Source organism: Talaromyces proteolyticus, assembly GCF_021365285.1.
Source record: "Talaromyces proteolyticus strain PMI_201 chromosome Unknown BGW36scaffold_16, whole genome shotgun sequence".
Taxonomy (NCBI): domain Eukaryota; kingdom Fungi; phylum Ascomycota; class Eurotiomycetes; order Eurotiales; family Trichocomaceae; genus Talaromyces; species Talaromyces proteolyticus.
The window spans coordinates 422,571-447,263 of NW_025764292.1; the positions used below are offsets into that span (position 1 = coordinate 422,571).

The window sequence follows — 24,693 nt, forward strand, 5'->3', positions numbered from 1 at the left end:
TGTTGTTAAAGATGCAGTAATGGTGTTTGTTTTGTTTGTGTGGCAAGATACAGCTCAATAGCCGACAGCCGTCATTGCTCAATGGCGAGATAATTGATAGTAAAGATATGAGATCTGTTTCCAGAGATACGGTACATATGTAATGGTTTTTGTTTTGTTTTGTATAGTCAGCTATCTGTCAACTGCATGTGGTGGTGTTCTAATACTGTTTTTTTTCAAGTTACATTGATGTACGTATATATCTAACAATTATATATATCGGTTGATTTTGCAAACACACCACCGCCTATAGAGCAGAAAAACATAAGCCAAGATATCTCCAATATTAAACTAACCAAAATCCCTTCATGGTGTTCAAATCTTTACGAATCAAACGATTAGATATATGTCGCTGTTGATCAAGGAGCCGGCCGGGTTGATTAGATCGGATGTGATTGATAGACCCCCATGGTAGGTTGCCGATCAGATCATATTAGACGAAATGTACATGTAATTCGAGGGTTCTTCCGCCTCAATCTATGCAGCCAATCGGGAAGACTTCATAGCCGAGGGGTATAACGTCCCAAGGCTTTTCATGATTGATATTTGTTTATTCATTACATTTATGGTTTGGGTCGCAGCATCCTTCTGCAGATCCAGTGAAGCGGGGCGGGCTGTGGCCATAAATCGAAGAGGCAACTGAAGAAGCGGCCAAAGAATTCGGATTGCGTATCTGGCCACCCAAAAATGCGGTTCAATTTTTTGTAATCATTTGATTTTTTTCAGATGTTTAAACGGTGCACGAGTATCTATGCCGAGGGGTTGAGTGAGGAGGAGTCGGAATTTATCCGCAACGGCTTGAAGTTCGTCAACGCAGCGTTGGTGGACGCTGTTGAAGATAAGACGTTGGTGAGAGATATAATTGGGTGATTTTGAAGTAAGGAATAGAAATTCTATGAAGAGGTATGATAGTCGTAACCGGAAGTCGCATTGAAAACCATATGTTCCCAGGAAGCGAAGGTCGATATTCTCAGGATCGCCATATGGTGCCGTTGGAGCCTCAGTCGCAATGTCGGCAATGGCTTTTGAATAGTCTAACGGGTATGATGCTTTCTCCACCTTATCGATATCCTACATAATTGATGGATAGCTTGATAAACATTCGGTAGCATTGCCTACATCAATCAACACCCGGATACGGCTGTATATTCGGATGCAGTGGGCATTCCACATGCTAAATATAATGATAGAGTCATTCTTACCCGGCGCGGCTACAAGGAGCTTTATATGGCATAAGCAAGCATTCAGTAAGCGAATGGTTAATCTTAGGGGCTGGAAACTTTCCCTCGTATAGACTCAATAACCAGACACCTAACAGAGTATCATCGTTTTTGCACCGTACAGGGTTACGCAAAGCCGAATTGATTGCTATTAGGGCATTTCCATAGGCTTATTCTCGACTTTTCCCTGAATGAATGATTCAGCTCTGTATATCATACCTGCATAAAAATTGTAGTGGTTTTAAGTCGGTTTTCCAAATCCTGCCCAACCCCGTTTTTGCAAGTCATCGTTCTCACGAAGATTTTACTGAAGCAAACAATATAAATTATGTTTAAAATTTTGCATCAAGACTAAGACGTTGCCTCCATCATATTCTATCATTATTAAATTAAGTATCTGAAAATATGCTATGCCAACCAGTCTTGCTAATCATGGTATCATGGTATCGTACACATTGACGCTATTACCCGTTTCTAAAAAGTGACGGATAATGTAGTAAAAGCTGAGGCGAAACAGGCGAAGAGTATTATGGATGGAGGCTTTTTTTTTAATTTTCTTTTTCCCCCAGTTTTTAAGTAATGATTTTGCAAGTGAAGATTAAAGACCACACAAGCAAAAGTGCTAGTAATCGACCTTCAGGCAGTAAACCATGGAAGCCAATGTTGCACTCTCTTAAACCATGATCCCCAAGAAAAGAGCAATCAGAAGACTCGTCCCGGAAGTTGACATGGTAGATCCGGCACCAGTGTAGGCAGGGACACTAGGGCCTGCAGGGTAGGTACTAGTATGATGAGGAATCGTGCCATTGCCAGTGTGAGTAGACTGGCTGCCAGTAGACAGTGGAATGGGGACGCGGGAAGTTGTCGCGGTAGTCTTCGGAGAAGATGGAGGGGTTACAGCGGAAACAGGCGGCACAGTCTTCGAGGTTGGAACAGGCGCAGTTGGTGTACCAACAGTTGGAGGTGGCTGGACTGGAGGCACAGTAGGAGCAGTTGTCGCGGAGGTAATGGATGGAAGAGTCGGATAAACTCCATCGCCAGCTTTGTGGCCAGCGCACTCGCTGAAGAGAGGGCAACAGCCCGGTGACCCATCTGGGTTTACCCAGCAGTTCTCGACACCTCTGCAGCCGATGATTTCACCATTTGGAGCAGCAGGGCAGCAGATGTTGATGGGAGAAATACATGTTTTTCCACATAGTGTTAGAGGAGATTCACAAACATCCCGTTTCCCTAGAGGAGAAACAACGCTTGCCAGAACGGCAGGAGCCAACAGAGCGAGGTATCCAAATTTGAACATTTTTGTGGCTTAATCGGCCGAGCTGATATAGTAATAGAAACAAATAAAGATAGTAATAAGTTTAAAAGAGTGTAGTGTAGTTTGAACAACTATAATTTGAGATAAAGAGTGACTGGTGAGTTCGTCGAAACAGCAATATAATTCTAGGATAGAAACCTGTACAAGAAGCTCATCTCAGTCTTATAGCTCGCTACCACCCCGTCGGTGTGCCCAAGCATTTTCACTGCGCCTTCCGAAGGGGTTGTGGAAATGACAAAAAGGTCACCTCGTGTTCGGGAAAATATGGTTGGTTCTTCCACACGGTCCAGCTGGTGTCGGCTCGTATTCCGTTCGTATCCATCTGCAGGAACCAAAAGTCAACGAACTCGAAATTAACTTTTCGAATATCGATGATAGAGATTTAAAGCACGATTTACCGTTAATTTGTAAAGGGTATGCAACCAAATTTGTCTATTAGCGAGTTGAGGCTACATTGAAAGACTAACGTTTTCAAATATTGATTTTTACCGGTGCTGGCCCGAAAGTGTGAATGGCCAGGCTCGTATTCTCGATTTTGTTAGGTGAGGCTGAAAGGGATTTGTGTCCAATTGATCGGCGAGACATGAAATCTGCATGACATGCAAGAGTCTAGACACAGAATTAGTATTTGCTCTTTACCGGAGGTAGGATAGTGTGAACTCAATTTTTGGCTCTTGGCTGGCATTTTTCAAAAAAAGAAATTCAATGGTTGGTTGTGATCCTATGGGATTAAGTTCTATTATTGTCGACATAGCAAATCCACGGTGGTAAGATACGGAAGTTCTGGTACGCTGACGTGAACTTTTAAATGAGGAGAACACGAGGCGTGGGAGGTTTCAATTTCAGTTGGGTAGACTCCTAAGTATTTTCCTTCAAATAAGGAGTCTCTGTCTCTGTGTAAATGGCGTACTTAATATAATTCATTCTATACGCGTTTATTTTCCTGAAGTGTCCACTGTCTGGTGCCGCTTGTAAGTACGGACTGTAGACCCTGCCATAATCTTGTATCTACACATCATTAACCTTCAGGTATTGGACCGGTAGGAGTTTTTGACAAGGTTTTTGAATAGCTAGAGACTACGAGAAGGCACCGACCAGGTATTTCAAGCCAAGACAAATTAATTTTCCAATATACCTATGAACACAGCGTTAGAGATTTTATCATTTGCATAGACACGTTAAATTCATTCTGTAGAAGCCGAGTCTTTATCATCACGAAAAAGGAATTTTTCTTCATCTCAACAGTTGCCGCTGGAGTGAAACAATATAGACCTCAATCTCGAACACGTTTTACAAACAAAACCCATTCAACATTATTCTAGTCTTGATTGGTTTGTTTTTGTGCCCTGTATGTCTTACATTAACCGAACCGATTCTAATGATGCCTCAAAGCCTGATATCCCTAACCACAGAGTTATTTTTCCTAATACGAAGGAAGCCTATTCAGGGGCAACGCCGAATTTTCATTTACTCGGCTCAAGCTTTCCGTCGGGGAAATATACTTCCAGTGAACCGGGCGGATTCGCCGGTTCTATGTAAATCTTTTCCCATTTTCATGTTTCTTTGCTACGGGTTATATTCCAGGACGGCATAGAGTAATACGATAGTAAATGAGGCTGGTTGGGCGGATAGGGCAAGACACTGAGCGATTTATCGCCGAGCATACTTTTGGTATAGCTTGGGTGAGAACCGAGACGGATTGTCTGAGTGGATAAGACCAACTGATTCTAATGTGCGAAGATGGTACATTTCTGTGTTTAACTTGTGAGAGTCTTGGCATAGCAGTGGGTGAAAGGATGCTGCTAAAACCGGACTATAAATACTTGAATGCGACAACAACAACAACAAAGCGTATCTATAGTATTCCACAATTTGAGTATGTAGTCTCATTCATCATGCTAATCTCGTGGCTGGGTTTCTGTCGGCCGATCTACCCTATATATCACCTTCGCCGTATTGAAATAAGCTTCATATTCAATTGCTTCATTAGTATCGTCTACATCGTAATGATAGTGACCTCCGGAATTCTGCCCCAATGGAGAAAAGCAGTGAGTGTGCTCTAGTCGCAACCCCATGGTTTTACCTGGGTCCCCCGAGTGCAAAACAGACAGACAAACGATTGGGCTTTCAAAGTCGTGGAAGGTGAGCCAGTCGTTAAGCTGTTTGGAGTTCTTGAAAGGTAGCTTGTGCTCTGGTGGAAAATCGGGCATAACATGGTAGCGAGCTGTGCCTGACTTAACGAGGAACGTGCCCCCGAGGCTGACAGTTTGGGCGTCACCGTAAGCCTTCTTAAGCGCTCTTTGAATACACTCAGTGAAGCTCTTCTCAGACCCTTTTCGTCCACGCGCAGTGATCTTGATAACTGGGCCCGGTTCTCCCAATGAACCGTAGAGGTTGGCCATCAAAGCAAACTCTAGACTTGTGCTTCTGTCTACATCCACCGCACCTGAATCCGGGACGATCCTCGCATATCGCGTCTGATTGTCAAAATTTACGAGCCCCGCTTCCCAGCTGAGATTGGGGACAAGCTCGCAATTGCAACCCACCACATGAAATGGTCCGGCTCCCGCACCGATTAGACTTCCCTTGGCTGAATCCATCTCCATGGCTTTGGCAATTTCAATGAAGGAGAATTTGCAGTCCAAGCGAGGCCGCGGGAAAAGATTCGGCTGGCCACCGATATCTGCAATTTTCTCATTTCCAGATAGACCCTCAGTGGCGAGATTGAAAGGTGGCTTGCGGAGATCTGGGCATGGGACTACATTGATTGTCGTATGCTCGTAGTTCGCGGCAAGAGGGGCCATCAGCTGTTCAGCTAGTTCCTCGAGACTAGGTGGGGAGAGAGGGAACTTTTCGACATGCATTTTGTTGCTTAGTACGTTAGGAACTGTCGGAATCCCCATCAAGCAGATAAACAATCCATAAAATTGCAGTAATTAACTCCCGATTTTTACTATTGTGGCTGACGTTATTTTTGCGTGATCACCTCCACTTCCGCAGGTACAGAACCAGTTTGGATTGTGGGGTCACTCCGATAAACTCACAGTAAGTAGGATTAATTTTGTTTTTGGATTATCATATAGAACATAACAGTAGTAGTATTGCGAGATTAAATCGTAATTATAATCGCGAAACTTGCGGTAAGAAAAGGCTAATTATACAAAACGTAAGAGAAAAAGGAAAAAGGAAAAAGGACAGGAGAACGCTAGTCACAAGCTCACCGCTAAACATTCTGGTCAACAAGTTGCAACACATTATACTAATATTAAACCAGATAATTCATATCGCAAAAAAAGGGAAGAGAACAAACATTTGAAATATAGTAACCAAAACGAGGCTTTTGGTAGGAAGGACATAGGAAAGGTCAAGGAGTGATTTTTCGACGGTAGTACCGAGAAATTTAGGCCAGAGGAAAAGTAGAAAAGAGTTAATGAAAGAAAAAGACTTATTTCTTTTTGCCAAAGCCAAGAGACTCGGTAATCGTACCGAGACCAAGGCCTTCAAGCAGCTTGTCAACACCAAGACCGCCGAGAAGACCGCGAACGAGTCCGCCAAGGCCAAGACCGTCAAGGAGGCGACTGACAAGACCCAGCACACCACTGAGGAGTAGCCCGACTGCGGCGATGATTTGGAAAAGAGGCTCGGCCAGCAATGACCAAAGTGGGTTGAGCTTCTTCTTAGCATGTGGCATGTCTTGGATGCGCTTGCGACCATTGTCAATGGTCTTTACGACGGTTTGGGTAAGTTCCTTGAGCAAGTCCGCCAAATGATACTCCTCGGGAGTAGCTTCGTGGGCGGCGGCACGGGCCTTGGCTGTAGCAGCGATACGTCCATCAGGGTCAAGTGCGCGAATGGAGCCATTGCATTCTTGTAGAATGCGGCCACCTTCTTCTAGAAGAGGCTTCACATCATTGACAAGTTTCTCCTCGTCAAGCTCATCCTTCGGTGTGCGGTCCGCTTTGTCAATCAACTAGTTATATTGTTAGCATTAAGAGTCTCTTAGTGAAGAGGAATCGATAAAACGTACATCGGTGATTTGCTTGCAAACGGGCTCGATTTTTCCGAGTGTGTCTTGTAAAATTGCACACATTCGCTCGGCTAGTTTCTTGTCCTCATCGGCTTGTTTCTGTTTCTCCAACTCCTCTGCAGAGATCTCTGGTTCTTGATCTTGAGGCTCTTCCTCAGGAATGTTCTCGAGGAGAGTTGCCTCTCCAACCTTGTTACCATCATTGTCGACAATATATCCATTATCATCAATTGATTTACCAATGAGATTTTTCAGGTTGCCTTCGGTTACCTTGCCAATGAGGTCGCCATTCTCATCACGAACCTCACCTTGCTTGTTCACTTTCCGGCCAGACATTGGGTTGACATTTCTCTTCTTCTCTTCGGGTTCCCACCGTTCGGCTTTGCCAATGGTATTGCCAGACTTGTCGAGGATATCACCGTCCTCATCGACAGTGCGGCCTTGAAGACGCTTGGCATCACCTTCAACGAGTCTTCCAATGACTTTCCCAGTACCATCAACAACGAAGCCGTCCTTTCCGACTTTAGCGCCATCATAGCCGTAGAAAATTCCTTCAGGCTTTTCTTGCTCGGCACCAGGAATAAGCTCGGCATGGCCAATAACTTTGCCGTTATCACCCCACACCTGGCCTTTACCATCGACCTTTCTTCCGGCCATTTTCTTGGCATCACCATCGACAATGCGACCAAAAACAGCGCCATGTTCATCGACAACTTTGCCGGCCTTGTTTACTTTCTTTCCTTCAAGAGAGGATAGATCTTCTTCTTCTACCTCTTCTTCAGGAACCTCGTAGGGTTCGGCACGACCTTTGACGTTGCCATACTTATCAACGATGTCGCCGTCCTCGTCAACTGCACGGCCTCGGAGTTTCTTAGCGTCACCCTCGACAATCTTGCCAACAACATGGCCCTCTTCATCCTCGACCAGGCCTTCTTTGTTGACAAACAGACCTTCAAGTCCGCCAAAAATGCCTTCCGGCTTGGTCTCGCGTTCATCTTCTGGAATAAGCTCAACACGTCCAACGATCTTTCCAGCATCGTTCCAGATCTGGCCGTCGGTGCCAATCTTTCGACCAGCCACTTCCTTGAGGTTTCCGTCCACGACACGACCGATTGGTACGCCGTCGGGACCGATGACATTGCCAGCCTTGTTTGGAGTTAATCCAATAAGGCTAGACAAATCAGCCTTTTCAGGCTCTGGGGCATCAGGCTGTTCGTAGCGCTCTGCACGACCAACAACATTACCGGCCTTATCCAGGATATCTCCGTCTTCATCAACAGCACGACCGACGAGTTTCTTGGCGTCTCCTTCGACGAGCTTGCCAACAGTGTTTTCATTCTCGTCTTCAACCCAGCCGTCTTTGACAACAACAAGACCCTCGAGACCGGCGAACGGCCCTTCCGATTCAGTTTCTTCAATAGGGATGGTCTTGGCCTTGCCAATGACATTTCCGCGGTTGTCCCAGAACTGGCCATTGGCATCTAAACTAGCACCGAACTTTGACAGCTTCTTGGGATCGCCTTCAATGAGCTCGCCGACAGGAGTTCCATTTTCGTCGACGATTTTGCCGAACTTGTTAACTTTGAGGCCTTCAAGAGATGAAAGTGGAGGAAGTTCAGGCACATTATCTTCGACCTGTTCTACGCCGTCTTCAGCTTCTTTAGCAGCATCATCGACGGCGTTCTCATCATCTTCTCCAACGAGAGCAACACGTCCGAGAATGTTTCCCTCGTCATCAATAACAAGACCGTTTTCATTCACGGTATTGCCAGCGATGTCCTCCAAGTTTCCGCTTTGAAGTTTGGCAAGCAAATTTCCATCTGAGTCAAGGACATCTCCGGCCTCGTTCACTTTTAGTCCCTCAAGAGAGGTTAGGTCTTTGGCGACAGGTGCAGAATCCGCCCCATCTAGTGTCTTGGGGACGTCGTCAGTAATTCCCTCAACGGCCTGCCCGGCTTCTTCAGCTTCTTCCTGCAAGGACTTCAGAGCAGCATCGGCCGCTTCGCCAGGAACGACTTCGACTTTGCCAATAACATTTCCGGACTTATCTAGAATCTCACCCTTTTCATTGGGCTTCTTTCCAGCGAGCTCCTTGGGGTCGAAGCCTTCGGCAACTTGTCCAATAACATCGCCCTCCTCGTCCAGAATATTTCCCTTCTTATTGATCTTCTTGCCCTTAAGAATATCAACTTGTGGAATAACATTGTCGGCTGTCTCGGCAACTGTATCTTTGACACCATTGGCTTGTTCAGTGACCTTCTGGGCGACCTCATCAGGCGAGAGAATTTCAACACGCCCGATCAAATCACCATCCTCGTCGACGAGTTCTCCTTCCGCGTTGACAGTCTGTCCAACAAGGTCCTCAGGATCTCCTTCGACAACTTTGCCGACAACGTTTCCTGCTTTGTCCTTGATCTCACCCCCCTCGGAGACAGGGAGGCCATCAAGGTCTGCAAGTTCGGGTAGGTTGTTTTGAGCTTCCTCGATCTTGCCTTGAATATCACCAGTGCCGTTTTCGGTAGTTTCCTGTATCTCGGATGTCTTGTCTCCGAGGGTCTTAACAGCTTCTTCAGGTGAAATAACTTCAGCACGACCAATGAGATCGCCATCCTCATCCACAATCTCACCAGCCTCGTTAAGAGTTTGACCAACAAGGTCCTCAGGATCACCTTCAATGATGCGACCGATGACATTGCCAGCCTTGTCTTTGATAACACCGCCATCGGAGACTGGAAGTCCGGCAAGATCTTCCAAACTAGGGAGCTGTTCTTTGACCTGATCAAGTGTCTCAGAGGCTTTGCCCTGGATATCCTTTAAGAGATCAACACGTCCGATGAGGTCACCATCTTCATCGACGATTTCTCCGTCCTCGCCGACAGTCTGACCGACAAGGTCATTGGGGTCGCCTTCCACGACTTCACCGAGAGGGGTTCCGGATTCGTCAAGGACCTTTCCTGATTCCCCAACTGGGAGACCCTTGAGGGCGGAAATATTAAGGGGGAGATTGTTGGCCACGGTTCCAAGAGTATCCTTGGCACCGCCAACAGCACCCCGGAGGCCACGAGCAAAGTTGGTCAGACCTCCAGCACGCTTGAAAAACCCCCCGGTAGTGGAACCCGAAGCTTGAGACTCGTTGTCTACAGGTCCCTGGCGCTGCTCCTTGAGCCCTGCGGTGGGGAGTTCTTCTTGTCCTTCCTCCTCTTCTTCCTCGTCATCCTCGGCAACGTTACCGGCAACATCTTTATCGTTTAATTCAATACCGGTGCCCTGTTCAAGACCCTCATCGTCATCTTCCTCGGTTTGTTGAATGTCGGTATCGGCTTCAGGCACAGGATCGCGCTGCTCGAGGCGCTTGTTCGGTGTGCTCTGCTTGCCAGTTGGGCGAGAGGGCAGATCAGATTTAGCGGCAGCGGTCTTCTCTGCAGCCGGGGTGAGGGTATCCTGAACCTTGCGTTTTAGTTTGCGGGGGGTTTTGGCCTTGGGTGTTTCTTGCTGTTGAACTTTGGGGGAGGAGCCCTTGACAGATGATCCCTTAACGGATGAACCCGGGCTCTTGCCTTTGGTAGGAGTAGAGGGGACTTTGGATATTCCTTGAGAAGACATTGGGATGGATGGTGTTGTTATTTCGGATTCAAGTAAATTTGATGGAGAGTCTAGGGTTGGGTGAATGTTATTTGTCGAGTAGTTTATCCAGGAAAGCGCAAAAGTGAGTAGATCCGCAAAATATCGCGTAACGAGCTCTTTAGAAGTCGTATTTAGTTATCGTCGTTGTTATCGGACCCTTGCATAATAAAAATATCCAAGAGAGCTTCTTGTATTTGGGTAGATATGTTGAGTAATCGCCGTATGGATTATCTCCAGCTTTTTGAGCTTGATAGGTTTTGTTGTCGAGTGTAGTAAGTAAAAATACAACAGGAAGTAAGGTGCAATCAGTGTTGTAAAATTGATTCGTTAATCATGAATTGTTCTAGAGCTTTTGATCATAAATCATGAGAAAGGAAATATAGAATCCTCTTCCAGGGGTAACGTCTCTCCCTTTAAGACATCCTAAGATGACTCCAGGCCAGACCTACGTCATTGTTTATTGCAGTGAAAACAACAGCAGCAACATCTGACGTTGATGAAGTCACAGGTTGATCGTACATGGCAGGAAAGCCAAGCCACACCGCTTCATTGGTCGGTTGACAGGTCGTTTCGCAGCGTACCCGGTAAGACTACGCGGGCTCAGCGAAATGGGAATTGGCTAGTGGGATGCTGTCAGTGGAGCATGACTCAACTTCGCGTCGTTGCCGATTCCGAGTCTATGAGTGGTCACCATGATGAGGCTGGTGTGTATAGAATCGCTATGCAATGGTTCAGATTTAGACAAAAGCTTACTGCGGGTGGAGATCCCCATGTTCCTCAATGGTAGTCAAGCCCACTAGATCATGGTTGCGTCAAGCGTGCATACAATCGTGGAAGGATAAGAAAGAAGCGGGAGCCTATCCAATACTCTGGCAGGGATGCTACTGCTTCTGCCACACGCCGTTGTAACACAGCCTTCGGTTCCGCTGGGGAAAACCAAGACGATGTGGAAAGGTGGATACATGGACCCATTATTGGAGGGGGGATTGTGGCAGATTTCCTTTGGCGCGGCCCGTCTACTTTTCAGGTAAGTAGACTGTCCTTCGAATCAATGAAAAAATAAACATTATTGAAAGTCCTGAGCTTTCAACCTCTAGTTAAGGCTGGTCTAGTAGATGTCGAGGATGCTCGCAAATATGTATGTGGCACGCAGTGGGTGCCCCCATACCGCATCAAAAACATGACAGTCGTTGCGCATGGTATTGTATAGGTACCGAGTAAATAAGTACAATATGAAGTCATGGCCTAGAAGAATGGCAAAAACCCATGTCCGCTAATATCATGGATGTGGGGAAGCCTAGTCAGACCTTGGCGGGCATGACGTGCGCTGACAGCGGTGCCAGTAGCCGTAGTTGCTATTCTCCGATCCGCTGTGATGCTATTATCACTCGCTCATTGGGCGATGCAAAAGTCAATCGAGCGTCTAAAAAGCAACGTTGAGAAATTATGGATGCACAAGGCCCGTGCAACTTAACGGTCTGGCAAGAAGCATCGAGATCGGGACTCCGATTGATGTAAATATAGCTGTGCTGGAGAAAGGCTGGAAAACATCGTGCCCAGCACGCCCACACAATTACAACAGATTCCGTAGCAATCAAGTTTGATTACTAGACACATCTCACGCGAGTGCAATCTAGAGTCGCGTCTCTCCACACGAGAGGTACTGGTACATCGCGTAAAAATCTCCGAAGGCGAGGTGGACCGGGCTTGACGTAATCTGGCTGGCTCTCGTTGGCTAACCGTTAAATTCCTGGTCGGTGCCGATCGCGTGGCGTTTCGTGCTGCAAAACCGGGCAGCGCATGAGTAGCTTCGTTCTAGCTGAGGGCAACGTCAATGGCGTTGGTATGCGAGATTCGATGTTGATGGGAGAAAGAAAGAAAGGGAGAAACGTGGAGGGAAGATTTGGGAGGAAGGAGGGACGCACTGGTCATGTGACCAGCGATCTGGCTCTTTCCTCTAATGCACAATTCACGAGTCGTCTAGCGTTATTGGTTACAATTGGATCAACATCTAGAGGAGAGGAGACAGCCAGCATTTAATTATAGAATATAACTCGAGGGACTAGTGAACTACGTGGGCTTCTCTCCAAACAGCACGCGGGCGTTGAAGATAGCTTTCCATGGATAACTGCAGGTGCATCTATAGACCAACTCTGATGCTGGAGATGCTGCGACCGTGTGATCCGTTATATAAATGCGCATCATATCCCCTTGCGATGGCCCGCCATGCATCAACAACCATATACCATACGTAGGAAAATTCAAAAATAAAGTAGATGTTGTAAGATGTTCTCGATTGACTTTTGCATCTAACTAACACTAATAGAAATTCATTTCGCTCATCATATGCACTCTGTTGAGGTACATAATTTAGAAAAAGGCTAGTCGTCCAAAGCTTTGTGAAGTCTCTCCCACCAGATAGTTCACAGGTTTTAGGAAGGGATCAATTTTCCAATCTTTAAAAGTCACGTCCGACCTTCTTGGCGGTGGTGGAGTTGGCTCCCATCTGCACAGCAAAGACACCACCAAAAGGACCGGCTTTGTTGTTGTTGGAGACCTTTACAAGGCAAAGGTTGCTAATGCCGTTGATCGTGCCGGTGCAAGAAGTACCTGCTGGAATTTGAACAGCAAAGTCCTGTTAAGGAAATTATTAGTCCGTTTTCTCTCAATGTCTATTAAACAAGGAGATATTGTGCATAAATACTTACATGGTCCTCGTTAACATTCCCAGCACGCTTGGTAAGGTCACCAATCATCCGTCCCATCAGGTTCCGCTTGTTGTTAGAAGCAGCAATGTTGCCGTGGTGGCCAGGTGGCTGGGTGCTGACAGTCGCCTGGTTGGCTTGAGACCACTTACCGGTCGCAGTCTCATCGATCAAGGCCTCTAGAGGACCAGCGCCGTCGGTGGTGACAATGTGGTAAGTACCCTGAACGGAACCACCGCTGCTAACCTGTGGCAAAGTATCACCGGATTGCGCCATGGCCTGCTTGAGGTCGCTGAGCTGGTTGTTACCATTCTTAGTGGTGTGGCCAAGGTCGTTATCGGTTCTGATGTTGTCCGAGTTGAAGACGGTGGTATCAACCTCAGTCTTACGGTTGGGGCCAGCCCCAGGAACAACTGCACCCATGATACCAAGAGCGGTTCCGTTTCCTCCAAGATCGCCGGTGATAACGGCAACTTTGCCGTGAGCAGAAACGAGTGGGGAGAGAGCGAGTGCGAAGAGTGCGACTTTAGCATACATTTTGGATTGATCGTAAGTTATCAAAAGTGAACGGTGTTGTTGTAATAACAATGAGTGACTTTGAGTCGAAGGATGAGAAAATGGTTGATTATTGTGTGAAAGATAGAATTGAAAGCTAACCAGTAGCTGAATCACGAGTCAATCGGATTCTGAAGAGTGACAAGAAAGACTGTTCTGTGTTGTTTGATTGATGCTGATGATGAAGAAAAATCAAATCTGATTGTCGAGAATCATCGTTGTTTATATACTTGAAAATCTTCCATTGCCACTTTACTTGGCATACGCCTAATTGCTAGCAGCATCCAAGTTCCTGTTTGAAGCTATTCCCATCTTTCATTGCATTCAACCCCGCCTAGCAACTTGTAACTGTTAACGCACAGTCGCGACAACCGAACACGAAGTCGAAACCTACCAAGTTGGAAAAGTATTGCGAGGATCAATGTACAAGACTCAAGGTGAGGCAGGAACTAGGCAAAAATAGACACTGTAGGGGATCTTGTGTCTCGACTACTTGGGAAGTATCTACGAATACGGTAAAAGGAATATTGGACGAGCTACTAATACCCCTCAACTAGTAAGCGAGAACTCATTTTAATCATTCTACTGCATCTATCGTTGCGAAAAGGCCCCTGCCGGCGCCAAATGTTGCTCGTTTTTAGCCACACTCAGACAATTGGATACTTTTTGTTGAAGCTTACTTTAAACTCCAGAATAAGGATGGGGTTGGTGGCTTGAATTATGCAATTCGATTTGGCGAGCTCTCCTGTAATATAGTCATCATTGCAATCGATAGGCTGTTGTGTGTTGCTGCCACAGCGACCCCTGTTCCGCAAGGTTTCATGTCTGTCTTACCCATGTCTTCGCCAGCCGGTTAGCCGTGCTCACGGCAATGCGAGCTGCAGTTTGCATGTTTTTCTGCCAATCTACTGTGATCATGACATTGCCGCTTAGTGATCTAGCGTCATCCATCAATGATTGTACTCCATCTTTTCATTAGTCCGGTTTAGGGACGCATGCTGAGAAGTATAACCCGAATCTAGACACTCATCTACGGCCACACTTCTACCGTGTGACTTAGCATATCTTAATGACATGCCAAATGTATCACAGGGAGACATGGCACCCAAGCATGAGACGACCAGTTTATTAGCTGTAGCATAATAAAGAAAACCCTTGACAATATTGGAGTTTGGAAATGGGGTGCTGTGCCGGCTTGGCGTAATTCTGTGTCCTGGTCCACGCCAAAAAAAAGAGAGGAAAGGAAAGGAAAAGAAAACTTAAAATAATCATTTCTCAGGTTTAATTTGGTTCAATTTGGTTTGGATTTGTTTGATTTTGAACCAACATGTTTTCGTAGGACCAGTATTGTCGCAGGTTCGCTTCGTCGGATCACAAATGATATTTTCACTCAGAAGTGGATCAGTGTGCAGTTATAAAGCGGCGCATGTAGTCTAGATCCCCTAATACAAAACCTGATCTTTATTTTTTCTGTTCTATGGAGTCCTATATTCGTATAGATATACATGTATAAGGTTATTGTATGATGAGTGTACTCAAGTCTTCCCATTGGTTGGTTTGGATTGATTCATGATCTGCGACCAGTAATTATCTAGTACCTACTTTCGATGTTGCTATCCTCTCTTTCACACCCTTTGAACTAGACTTTCCTCCCCCCTCCCTACTACAATCTATTGCTTTCCCCTGATGACTGAATCTAATTATAGGAACAGGTATAGGTAAAATAAACTGTAAGAGCGCCTGCGATAAGGCGAATTAGCCTTAGATTGGTCTGTCAATGAGTGGTGTGTTTATGGCTTAAAGACTAGTGCGTCGCTTGGGATTATAGGTATTCATACTAGCAGGGAACTCTACAGGTAGTACAACAGCTCGAAATTAAATAGCAACTTACGGTAGATCAATTTCTGTGTGATACCCTGTGAACCGCATATACTCAGGTCCACAGTGCAAACTTTTGACACTGGTTATGTATATATGACTGTTACAGTAATAATAATTGAATGACGAGAAATAGTTAGGCTACAATGTTGTGATAAATTATCAAATAGGCCAGAATGCAGCCACCGTTGTTTAGCTCCCTCCACTAAAATTAGGGGAATATATGATAGGTCCGGAACGTATCTGTATCGATTTAGCTGATACCCTAGGAATGAACCACGATTCTTAGCCATATCAAGCAGTAAAGCTCCCATGCAGTCGCATTGCCCCTCATTTTTCCGTCGTCCAAATCAACTTCCAGAAGGAAAGCCGGATTAGTGCAGTACTCACAGTCGAAATTTGAGTTCTTTTATACACGCGTTCATAAAAATCTTCCTTCCTTTGATATTTATAACTAGCACATGATTCCCAAAGAAGCGAAGATGAATAGAGTTAGCCATGTCTGCTAAAACAGTCTGCCCTGTAGGCGCCGATAGTCAGCTTGGCCCGCGAGTAGCCTTCGATTGTCGCGCTTTTGATTTCACACTTCTTTTTGAGGATATCTTTTTCGGCGCGCTCCCAGCAGCAGTCTTTTTGCTCATCGTCGGTGTGAGAATTCGCTATTTGCAGGGCTCGATAGTCAAGGTGATCGGGCATAAATTGGCGGTTTCTAAATTGGTATGTTGATGTCTAGAAGGTGGGGAAAACACGAGAGGCTGGGAGCAAGGCTAGCATTCACTAACGGCGAAATATCTCAAGAGCCTTCTAGCGCTTCTTTTTATTCTACAGATACTGTTCACAGCATTTGTATTAGAGACGCCTTCTATTCATACCAAGGCATCGGCATCTTCCGGAGTATTAAACATCTTTGCGACTTTTGCAGCCGTTGTCCTATCATATCTCGAAGACCAACGATCTTGTAAGCCGTCGGATATACTTGTCTTCTATTTCTCTGTTCTTGGTCTTTTAGAAATACCTCGTCTACGTTCATTATGGATGACTCCTTCTGTCGAGGCCTGTCAGGGATTGTGGACAGCAATATTCGTCGTGACTATCAGCATTGTGTTACTGGAATCGGCTACAAAAAGCAAATTTCTACGTCCCACATATCTTACAGTATCTTCTGAAGAACTATGTGGATTTTGGGCACGGTCCTTCTTCGTCTGGGTGCTACCATTATTCCGTACTGGATATAGCACTGTCATTAGCATTAGTGATCTACCTCAATTAGACCATGACCTAAAGGGGAATACCGCAGAGGAGAAACTACAGGGCACCTGGAAAGAAGCTAAAGGTCGGCGTCGACTCATCAAGGCACTTTTTTGGGCCTACAGTTGGCCAATTCTCGCAGCTATTGTGCCGCGGGTTTCTCTTATCGTATTCACCTTATGCCAGCCGTTTTTGATCGCTGCGACCGTGAACTGGATAGGATCAGAGGTCACCGAAGAGACTAGCAAGTACGGACAGGGGCTGATTGGAGCGTACGTGCTTGTGTATTCGGCCATGGCGGTAGGTATACTCTCAGACGTAAGAACGGGTTATGTGCTGATTTGACCATTGAAATGTTGCGATAGATTACGACGGCTATCTATAATCATCAAATAAATCGCCTCGCCACGATGATTCGAGCCGGGTTAATTTCTATGATTTATAAAAAGACCACACTACTCAAAGCTAATGAGTTCAAAGGTGCAGAAGCTATTACACTTATGGAAACTGATGTTGACAAAATCATGACGGCTGTCAAGAATTTACACGAGTCATGGGCATCCATACTTCAAGCCGGAGTAGCAATATGGCTTCTTGAGCGCCAAGTATATGTAGCCTGCGTGGTACCGACCATCGTTTCTTTAGGTGAGTTTGCTAACTGAATTTTCGTGTTGGCTATCCTAACCACTCTGCTCACCAATTAACATGGTCCTAGCTTGTGTTTATCTCACTGGCCCCGTTTCTTCTCGAATAGGAGCTACCCAAAAGGCGTGGGTTGAACGAGTTCAACAAAGACTTGCTATCACGTCTACTATGCTGGGGAATATGAAAGCAGCTCAGATGCTGGGACTTAGAGAGGTACTGTTTAAGATCATTAACGACTTCCGGGAGCTGGAATTACTTGAATCATCACGCTATAGGAAGCTTCTAATTATAGTTGCTGCGTTATGTAAGAGAGTCTTACTTCGAAGACCTATAAGCAAAGCTAATCGATTGCAAAAGCCAATGTACCACCAGACTTTGCTCCGTATGCTATGTTCTTGACATATGGAATTATCGCTATCGTTGGGAAGAATCAAACATTGCTTACTGCCCAAGCATTTGCATCGCTTTCTTTAATATCGCTCGTCACTTCTCCTCTATTGATATTCGTGCAGTCGATCCCCAATATCAGGCAAGCATCGGGTTGCTTTGAGCGTATTCAAGAGTTTTTCCTTAAGGATATTGTAACTCCACGACGATCTTGCTTGGCTATTGATGACGAAAATTCGGGTGAGACCTCGCATGAAGGGATCGAGATGTCCTCCATGCCGACGAATAATTCGGTAGAGACGCAATTGGTTGAGTTTAAAGACACAAGCATATCTTGGTCAAAGGACTCCGAAGTCGTTCTACTGAACTTGAATATCAGTATTCACTCGAATAAAGTCATAATGATTGTCGGGCCTGTTGGATCTGGAAAGTCTCTCTTTCTAGAGAGCATGATTGGTGAAACTACAATCCGGCGAGGTACAATTAAAAGCGCACTACTACTGCGAGCTGCATATTGCCCTCAAACGTCTTGGATTATAAACAATACCATCCGCCATAACATCACGGGTGGATCTGATTTCGATCAGAAATGGTATGATTTTGCCGTTTCATCATGCGCACTCCAAGACGATCTGGATAAATTTCAAAATGGAGACCAGTACGAAGCAGGAAGTGATGGGAATTCTTTGAGTGGTGGGCAGAAACAACGAGTGGTGAGTCACAATCTCATTAGAACGACCCTCGAAGCTTGGGATCTGATCAACCATACCTTTTGGAAATATCAGGCTCTTGCGCGTGCAGTGTATTCCAGACTTCCAACCGTAATTCTCGATGACGTTTTCAGCGGACTGGATGCTAGAAGCGTTAATTTTATTACGAAAAGTCTTTTCAGCCTGAATGGCTACTTTCGTAAATCGAAAACATCCGTGATCCTAGCAACGCATAATCGTGAGCCATTATTTTTATTTATTAAATGGACTCATATTAATGAATTGGTGGCAGTAAACCTTCTTCCGTACGCGGACGAGATTATTGTGTTGAATGATGGAAAGATCGCCGACCATGGCTCATATAGGGATATAAGTGCACGTAATCCAGAAATTATCGCTGACTCGACGTTCAAGGAAGAGAAAAACATCACTTCGCCCTCTGAAGATGTCATTATCGATGCAAGTGTTGCTCAAGTCCAACGTCAAGCTAACAATGGGCAAGATGGGAGATTGAAGGAAACCGTGGATGTCCTACGCAGAGATGGGGTCTGGGCAGTATACAAGTACTATGTCCAAAGAGCTGGGCCTTATGTTTGTGCGGTGTATTTTGGCGTGGTAATCGCTCAAGCCTTTACGGCGCAATATGCCAGTAAGTTTTCCTACAACGTCTGCAGATAGTCTTTGAGTTTGAGGCTTACTTCCGGCGCAGCTGTATGGCTTCAAAAGTGGTCAGCCGCGAGTGAAGAACATCCAAATAATGATATAGCAATGTATCTAGGCATATACACCCTTATATTTGCCTGTTCATTCATAAGTTTTCTCATCAGCTGCTGGCAAGATACCAGTCAATGTGACCAATCAAAATGGCGATGCTAACCATGGGTTAGGTTAATACTGATGAAAATTATAACGAATACTTCTCGTGGCCTACATACTGATCTTCTGAAAGCAACCCTTGGGTACGTAACCTGTATCCTTCAGATGAAGATACTAGATTTAACATTCTTCAGTGCCCCCATCAGCTTCTTCCAGACGAACGATAACGGGTCTTTGGTCAATAGGTATTGTACCTATCAAGAGTAGACAGTAATGATTTAAAATTAATCGGCATGAAATAGGTTTAGTCAGGATATCAGCCTGGTCGACAACCGACTTCCTATATATGCATATAACTTCACATCAGGTAGGGACCATTTCCCTAAACATTTGATTGAAATAGACTGAAACTGACTTCAAATGTTTCTGTCTAGGCGTTGCAATGTGCATTGTGATTTTGGTATTTATATGTGTAATGGGTAAATATTTCGCAATAACCATTCCATTTCTCGTCGCCATCCTATGGGCAGTCCAACTCTATTACTTGCGCACATCACGGCAAGTTCGACTGCTTGACATTGAAGCGAAAGCACCGCTCTATTCACAGTTTATGGAAACTGTTGCTGGGGTTTCCGTAATCCGAACAATGAACTGGCATGCTCAATTTCAAAGCCAATGCGAAGACCTACTCAATCGCTCTCAGAAGCCACTGTACATGCTATATTGCATACAGCAGTGGTTGAAACTTGTTCTTGACTTGATAGTGATGGCAATGGCTGTCATTATAGTGACAACAGCGACTCTTCTGAATGGCCAGATCAGCCCTGGTGCTATTGGTGTTGCGTTGACCCTTGTCCTGATGTTCAATGAAAACTTGACCAATATGATACAATCATGGACCCTTACAGAAATTTCAATTGGTGCCGTTGCACGTATTCAACGGTTTGCTACAGACACTCCCTCAGAAAAACGCCTGGTATGCAATCCTGCTCCTTCCTGCCATGAATGGCCATCCAAAGGAGCTGTGCAATTTGCAAATGTCACTGCTAGCTATAGGTGAGTTACAAATCTTCCAAGTATTATCGGAGAGATATATAATATACAAGAGGCTGAAATTTCAAAATCCAGCGAGGACATGTCGCCAGTACTCAAAAAAGTGTCTTTAACCATTGAGCCCGGCCAGAAAGTTGCCATCTGCGGCACATCTGGAAGTGGAAAGACATCATTGATACTTAGCTTGCTTCAAATGATTGATTTGCAATTCGGAAAAATTTTTATCGACGGCATTGACTTGGCGACACTGGATCGAGACGACATTCGTGGACGGATAAGTGTCATCCCACAGGAACCATTCTTCATACCAGGTAGTCTCAAGTTTAATCTTGATCCTCATAATAGAGTCTCCAATGAAATTATAGAATCCTCACTCAATAAAGTCGGCTTGTGGGCTCGAGTTAAGGCTGATGGTGGACTCAAAATGGCCTTTATCGCATCCGACTGGTCCGTGGGCGAAAGGCAATTATTTGCTCTGGCGAGGGCATTGGCTTTACGAAGCCCCATTCTGATTCTAGATGAGGCCACTAGCAGGTGAGTTACAATTTACTATGGCATCCTTCCTGTTTCAAAAAGTTTTGTTCTCTGATTATTAACGCGACGCCAGTGTGGATTGGGAGACGGAAGCGACAATGCAACAAATTATCGACAAGGAATTTGCCGCCAAGACAGTCATTGCAGTTGTTCATCGCCTAAGATTTATTTCCCAGTATGATAAAGTCGCTCTTTTAAAGAGTGGGGAGCTGATGGAGTACGGGGGTCCTCAGGACTTGCTGAATATGAACTCTGAGTTCAAAAAATTGCATGAGTCCGTGCAAATGAGTCGATGAATACTTCTCCGCTACAGTTGGGCTGCGCTATCATTTCGATGACTTAAAAATTCACAACTAGGTGGGCGTACTCTACTAAAATCAGCCATCTTAAATGTAATGCTGTTAATGTGACAAACTATGTCACGTTTCATTTCAACCTAACTTCTCCTCAACCAACTGAGCCGTCTGCAAAGCCTAATAGAGCACCCCCCCCCTTGAACTCTTAACTGGGGTATATTTAGAGCTATATTGGAACCCTGGGGCTTCTTTGATTTTTGTTTCATGTCAAAATAAGTATACTTTTGTTCAGATATAGACGCGCTTCATCACAGAATGATCAGGAACGCTCAGCCGATGTTATAAGTACAGAAATTGTGGCAATAAGTCAGGCTCACACGTTGTTCAAAAGCAAGAGTAAACCAATATTATTTAAATGTTATGAACTACTAAAGTAAATAAAAAGAATGGAAATAAACGGCGTATTCCCCTCAAGTAGACCAGCATCGACGTTTTCCGGCCGTTCATTGATACCGGTCGTGTAAGGTAATGTATTATTACAGATCTAGTATCTGCGTCTTACGGCCGATACACCATCCCCCCTTCTTGTCCCCATTTTTTCTCACCAATATTAAACAATCTGATCTATCAAAATGCATGGTAAAACTTAAACTCCTATGAATAATGGGGCTATTCCAGAAGGTTTTCGAGGATTCGGCGAATGAGAGCTTAATATCTAAAGTACGTATACAGATGCCCTCATTTCACGCTCAGCCTCACGGGAACAGCCCCAGACCATTGTAGTTTTCATGTTTATAATAGTCGAGCTGAAACTCACCCATTCTTGGCAGAAATAGAAATTGAATATAAAACTTACGTCTTGGATATTTTCTTTTCTGTCCTTCGAGTCAACAAATCCATACATTCCTTCACACTATTCAAAGTCTATCCCTTTAAATTCTTTGCCTCCGAGCGCAGCATTATTTCGGGACGATAGAGAAAATGTCTTCTAACTGTACAAAGGTCGGACCTGACTGCCCTGCAGATGGCTCGGGCCTCAGCTATCCTCCCAGTCTGGTAGCCAGCATCATCTTCACAGTTATATTCTGCACTTCTCTCGCAATTCACATGTTTCTGGGAATAAAGCTGCGAACATGGAGTTTTCTTGCCTGTTATATTTTAGGATCAACGTCTGAGGCAGTGGGGTATATCGGACGTATCTTTCTCCATAGTAATCCTTACAATCTGTCTACGTATGTTACTCCATAAATGTGCATAAAGACAAAGTCATCGCTAATTCTTGCCGTCACGAAGTTTCCTTGTGCAAATTGTTTGCCTCACAACGGGGCCAGCATTTTATTCAGCAGGGCTATATCTGTGCCTAGCAAGAATGTATGTAAACTTTCTCATTCCCTTGTCTTTCCTCGATTTAGCTCTAACCCTCTACAGCATTGTAGTTTATGGAGAGAAGATTTCACGTCTACGCCCTATATGGTATACTCGGATTTTTATCACCTGTGATATCATCTCTCTATCTCTGCAAGGTGCTGGAGGTGGGGTAGCTTCATCAGCCACAAAGCAATCGACTCTGTCAATGGGAAATGATATTATGCTTGCGGGGTTAATCTTTCAGATCTTCACCCTTGCCTTATTTGCGATTCTCTGCCTCGAGTTTGTCTGGCGCCTTCGTCGCAACTCCAACAATTTGAAGATCGAGTTTCAGCATATTCGAGAAAGTAGACAGTTTCGAGGTTTCCTCGTGGCTGCTGTGGTTACATTTGTGACGATCTTCATTCGCTGCGTCTACCGTGTTGTCGAGCTTGCAGGTGGATGGAATAACAAGTTGCAACGAGAAGAAACTCCGTATATTATTCTGGAATCAGCGTTAGTGTTTCTACCTAGCTTTTCTTTCCTTTCTACTGACCTCTAACACTTATGTAGGATGATTTCGGTTGCTGTGTTCGCGTTTTCTATCTTTCACCCTGGTCGGGCATTCGGGGATACGTACGACAATTTGCATACCACATCCAAAAGAAATTCAAAAGAAGAAGATGCTGAAATGAAATTAATGCCCCCACCGGTTGGTGCCTAGGGTGTTCTCGTGTGTGAAATCGGTTTAGTGTGCGAAGGAGGGAAGCAATAGACGTAAAGGCCTTTCATGGTCTGTAATTTAAGGTACTAGTTCGTTATAGATATTATTTCGTTATCCTTCAATAGAATTCTAAATTTCCTTCCACACTGATCAGATCCACGAGTATTTGGCGTCTATGATGTCATCTCGATTTCAACTCTAACCCTTTCCCTCCCTCTCTCGTCAAACAGTGGCCGCCGTCTCTCATCAAGTGCTTGGATCGATTCCAGGCCACCTGGCATTTTTCTCCTGTAACAGCCTCTGATCTCTTTCTCAACAGAATCCTCAAAAACGCTTCACAAAAGTATTGGATAGGTCTGAAATGGAATCTTAGTACATCCTACTTTTTACCACAAATAAAGCAGCTTGAATCAAATCAACAACATCTGCGAAAGTAAGTTCATTGTCATAGTATATTTACGGAGCTCTGAGTTTACATAAAGCTTGTTATCATGTATATAGTGAACGAGCTTTTAATTGCTAACATTTTAACTCTGTGCTTACTATTTTGGTACCCAGAAATACATTCCTACGGAAGGTTGCCTTTGAAAAGATGGTTGAATCTAGACAGCAACAACCTCAAACTGAGGATACTAAATCAGGCGAGATGCAGTTATTCCCGAGCTATCGTGGAGGTAATTTAGCTCTAGCGCTCATCGGCCAAGCACGAGGTAAAGAGTTGAATGCTTTTGAAAATCACTTAAAAAAGGTAGTGGATGCATACCGTGGAGCTTTCATACAAGCACTGGTAGCAGTCTGGGAGATTCACAAAGCAGGAAAAAACGAAAAAGCAAAAGCGGTACTGCTGTGGAAGCTACGAGATCGGTGCGATGAACTCAAAAGAATATGGCCAGGCGATATTCTAGGATGGTGGCTGCCTTTGTGGGACTCTAGGCTACTGACAAAATGAAAGATCAAAAGGCGAAAATACAAGGAATATAGGAGGAGATGGACTATTTTCATGACTCGTGAGCCCCCCGAGAATTTCTTTCCCCTACCCTAGTAGTTGACTTAGCGAAATAATGGATTTGCCGAGAATAGTATGATCTCCTAAGGACTAGTAAATTGAGATGAATTTCATTTGTAGTTCCTCAGCACAGTATATTACTACAGAGTATTGCTCACAACGGGTTCGCGCTACTTATGAAGGCTGTATATGACTTGTTCACATCGGTCGTTTTTACTGGCGAAACAAATTGAAATGAAACGTGCTAACTTAGTAGGTTCACTTTTGACCTCGAATCATCTCAAGCAGATAATCCAAACGATTAATACTTCGTAGCCGTCGATGCGGTTCGTTCTTCATCCTATATAACCTTATCTCAGGAGGCTTAGAGTATTCCGCGTCAAAAGCCAAAACACAGCGCGGAAATGGCGGAACAATTCAATATTTATTAATAAGCTTAATCGATTTTCAACAGCTTTACCTTTCTAACGGCCAATAACTCAACAATTATTAAGAATAATTAGAGCACGCACCACCTTGAGTTATTAAATAATTAATTATACATCTTGTCCAGCCTTCTCAGCT

The 24,693-nt window shown here is 44.8% G+C and overlaps 6 protein-coding genes across 6 annotated transcripts; 2 read left to right on the plus strand and 4 right to left on the minus strand.

Moving 5' to 3' along the window:
• Positions 1–1,932: 1,932 nt before the first annotated feature.
• On the minus strand, positions 1,933–2,556 carry BGW36DRAFT_433855 (uncharacterized protein; the record flags this gene model as incomplete). Its single annotated transcript, XM_046221327.1, has 1 exon — positions 1,933–2,556. The coding sequence occupies one exon, from the start codon at positions 2,554–2,556 to the stop codon at positions 1,933–1,935; it is 624 nt and encodes a 207-aa protein (XP_046065516.1).
• Positions 2,557–4,283: 1,727 nt separating this feature from the next.
• BGW36DRAFT_391747 (uncharacterized protein) lies at positions 4,284–5,614 on the minus strand. Its single transcript, XM_046217621.1, has one exon. It carries the CDS (start codon positions 5,475–5,477, stop codon positions 4,473–4,475), a length of 1,005 nt encoding a protein of 334 aa, XP_046065517.1. The 5' UTR covers positions 5,478–5,614; the 3' UTR covers positions 4,284–4,472.
• Positions 5,615–6,019: 405 nt separating this feature from the next.
• On the minus strand, positions 6,020–10,204 carry BGW36DRAFT_433857 (uncharacterized protein; the record flags this gene model as incomplete). Its single annotated transcript, XM_046221328.1, has 2 exons — positions 6,020–6,544; positions 6,602–10,204. 2 exons carry the CDS (start codon positions 10,202–10,204, stop codon positions 6,020–6,022), a joined length of 4,128 nt encoding a protein of 1,375 aa, XP_046065518.1.
• A 2,479-nt stretch (positions 10,205–12,683) lies between these two features.
• BGW36DRAFT_365625 (cell surface protein) lies at positions 12,684–13,467 on the minus strand (the record flags this gene model as incomplete). Its single annotated transcript, XM_046214669.1, has 2 exons — positions 12,684–12,860; positions 12,934–13,467. 2 exons carry the CDS (start codon positions 13,465–13,467, stop codon positions 12,684–12,686), a joined length of 711 nt encoding a protein of 236 aa, XP_046065519.1.
• Positions 13,468–15,579: 2,112 nt separating this feature from the next.
• BGW36DRAFT_421023 (putative multidrug resistance-associated protein) lies at positions 15,580–21,474 on the plus strand. Its single transcript, XM_046219530.1, has 14 exons — positions 15,580–16,080; positions 16,162–16,911; positions 16,977–17,256; positions 17,327–17,560; positions 17,614–18,356; positions 18,429–18,591; positions 18,646–19,002; positions 19,063–19,186; positions 19,241–19,312; positions 19,364–19,414; positions 19,472–19,536; positions 19,604–20,225; positions 20,298–20,756; positions 20,830–21,474. The coding sequence occupies exons 1-14, from the start codon at positions 15,862–15,864 to the stop codon at positions 21,050–21,052; spliced, it is 4,362 nt and encodes a 1,453-aa protein (XP_046065520.1). The 5' UTR covers positions 15,580–15,861; the 3' UTR covers positions 21,053–21,474.
• Positions 21,475–22,033: 559 nt separating this feature from the next.
• Positions 22,034–23,263, plus strand: BGW36DRAFT_442294 (RTA1 like protein-domain-containing protein; the record flags this gene model as incomplete). Its single annotated transcript, XM_046221575.1, has 4 exons — positions 22,034–22,284; positions 22,346–22,423; positions 22,481–22,915; positions 22,973–23,263. 4 exons carry the CDS (start codon positions 22,034–22,036, stop codon positions 23,121–23,123), a joined length of 915 nt encoding a protein of 304 aa, XP_046065521.1. The 3' UTR covers positions 23,124–23,263.
• Positions 23,264–24,693: the final 1,430 nt, after the last annotated feature.

What these genes read in the sequence shown, in the direction of transcription:
- BGW36DRAFT_391747 (XM_046217621.1), bottom strand. Translation starts at nt 5,477, where the DNA reads ATGGGGATTCCGACAGTTCCTAACGTACTAAGCAACAAAATGCATGTC.
- BGW36DRAFT_421023 (XM_046219530.1), top strand. Translation starts at nt 15,862, where the DNA reads ATGTCTGCTAAAACAGTCTGCCCTGTAGGCGCCGATAGTCAGCTTGGC. An exon ending in TGCATATAACTTCACATCAG is followed by an intron (nt 19,537 to 19,603) that starts GTAGGGACCATT and finishes GTTTCTGTCTAG; the next exon opens with GCGTTGCAATGTGCATTGTG. An exon ending in CTAGATGAGGCCACTAGCAG is followed by an intron (nt 20,757 to 20,829) that starts GTGAGTTACAAT and finishes ACGCGACGCCAG; the next exon opens with TGTGGATTGGGAGACGGAAG.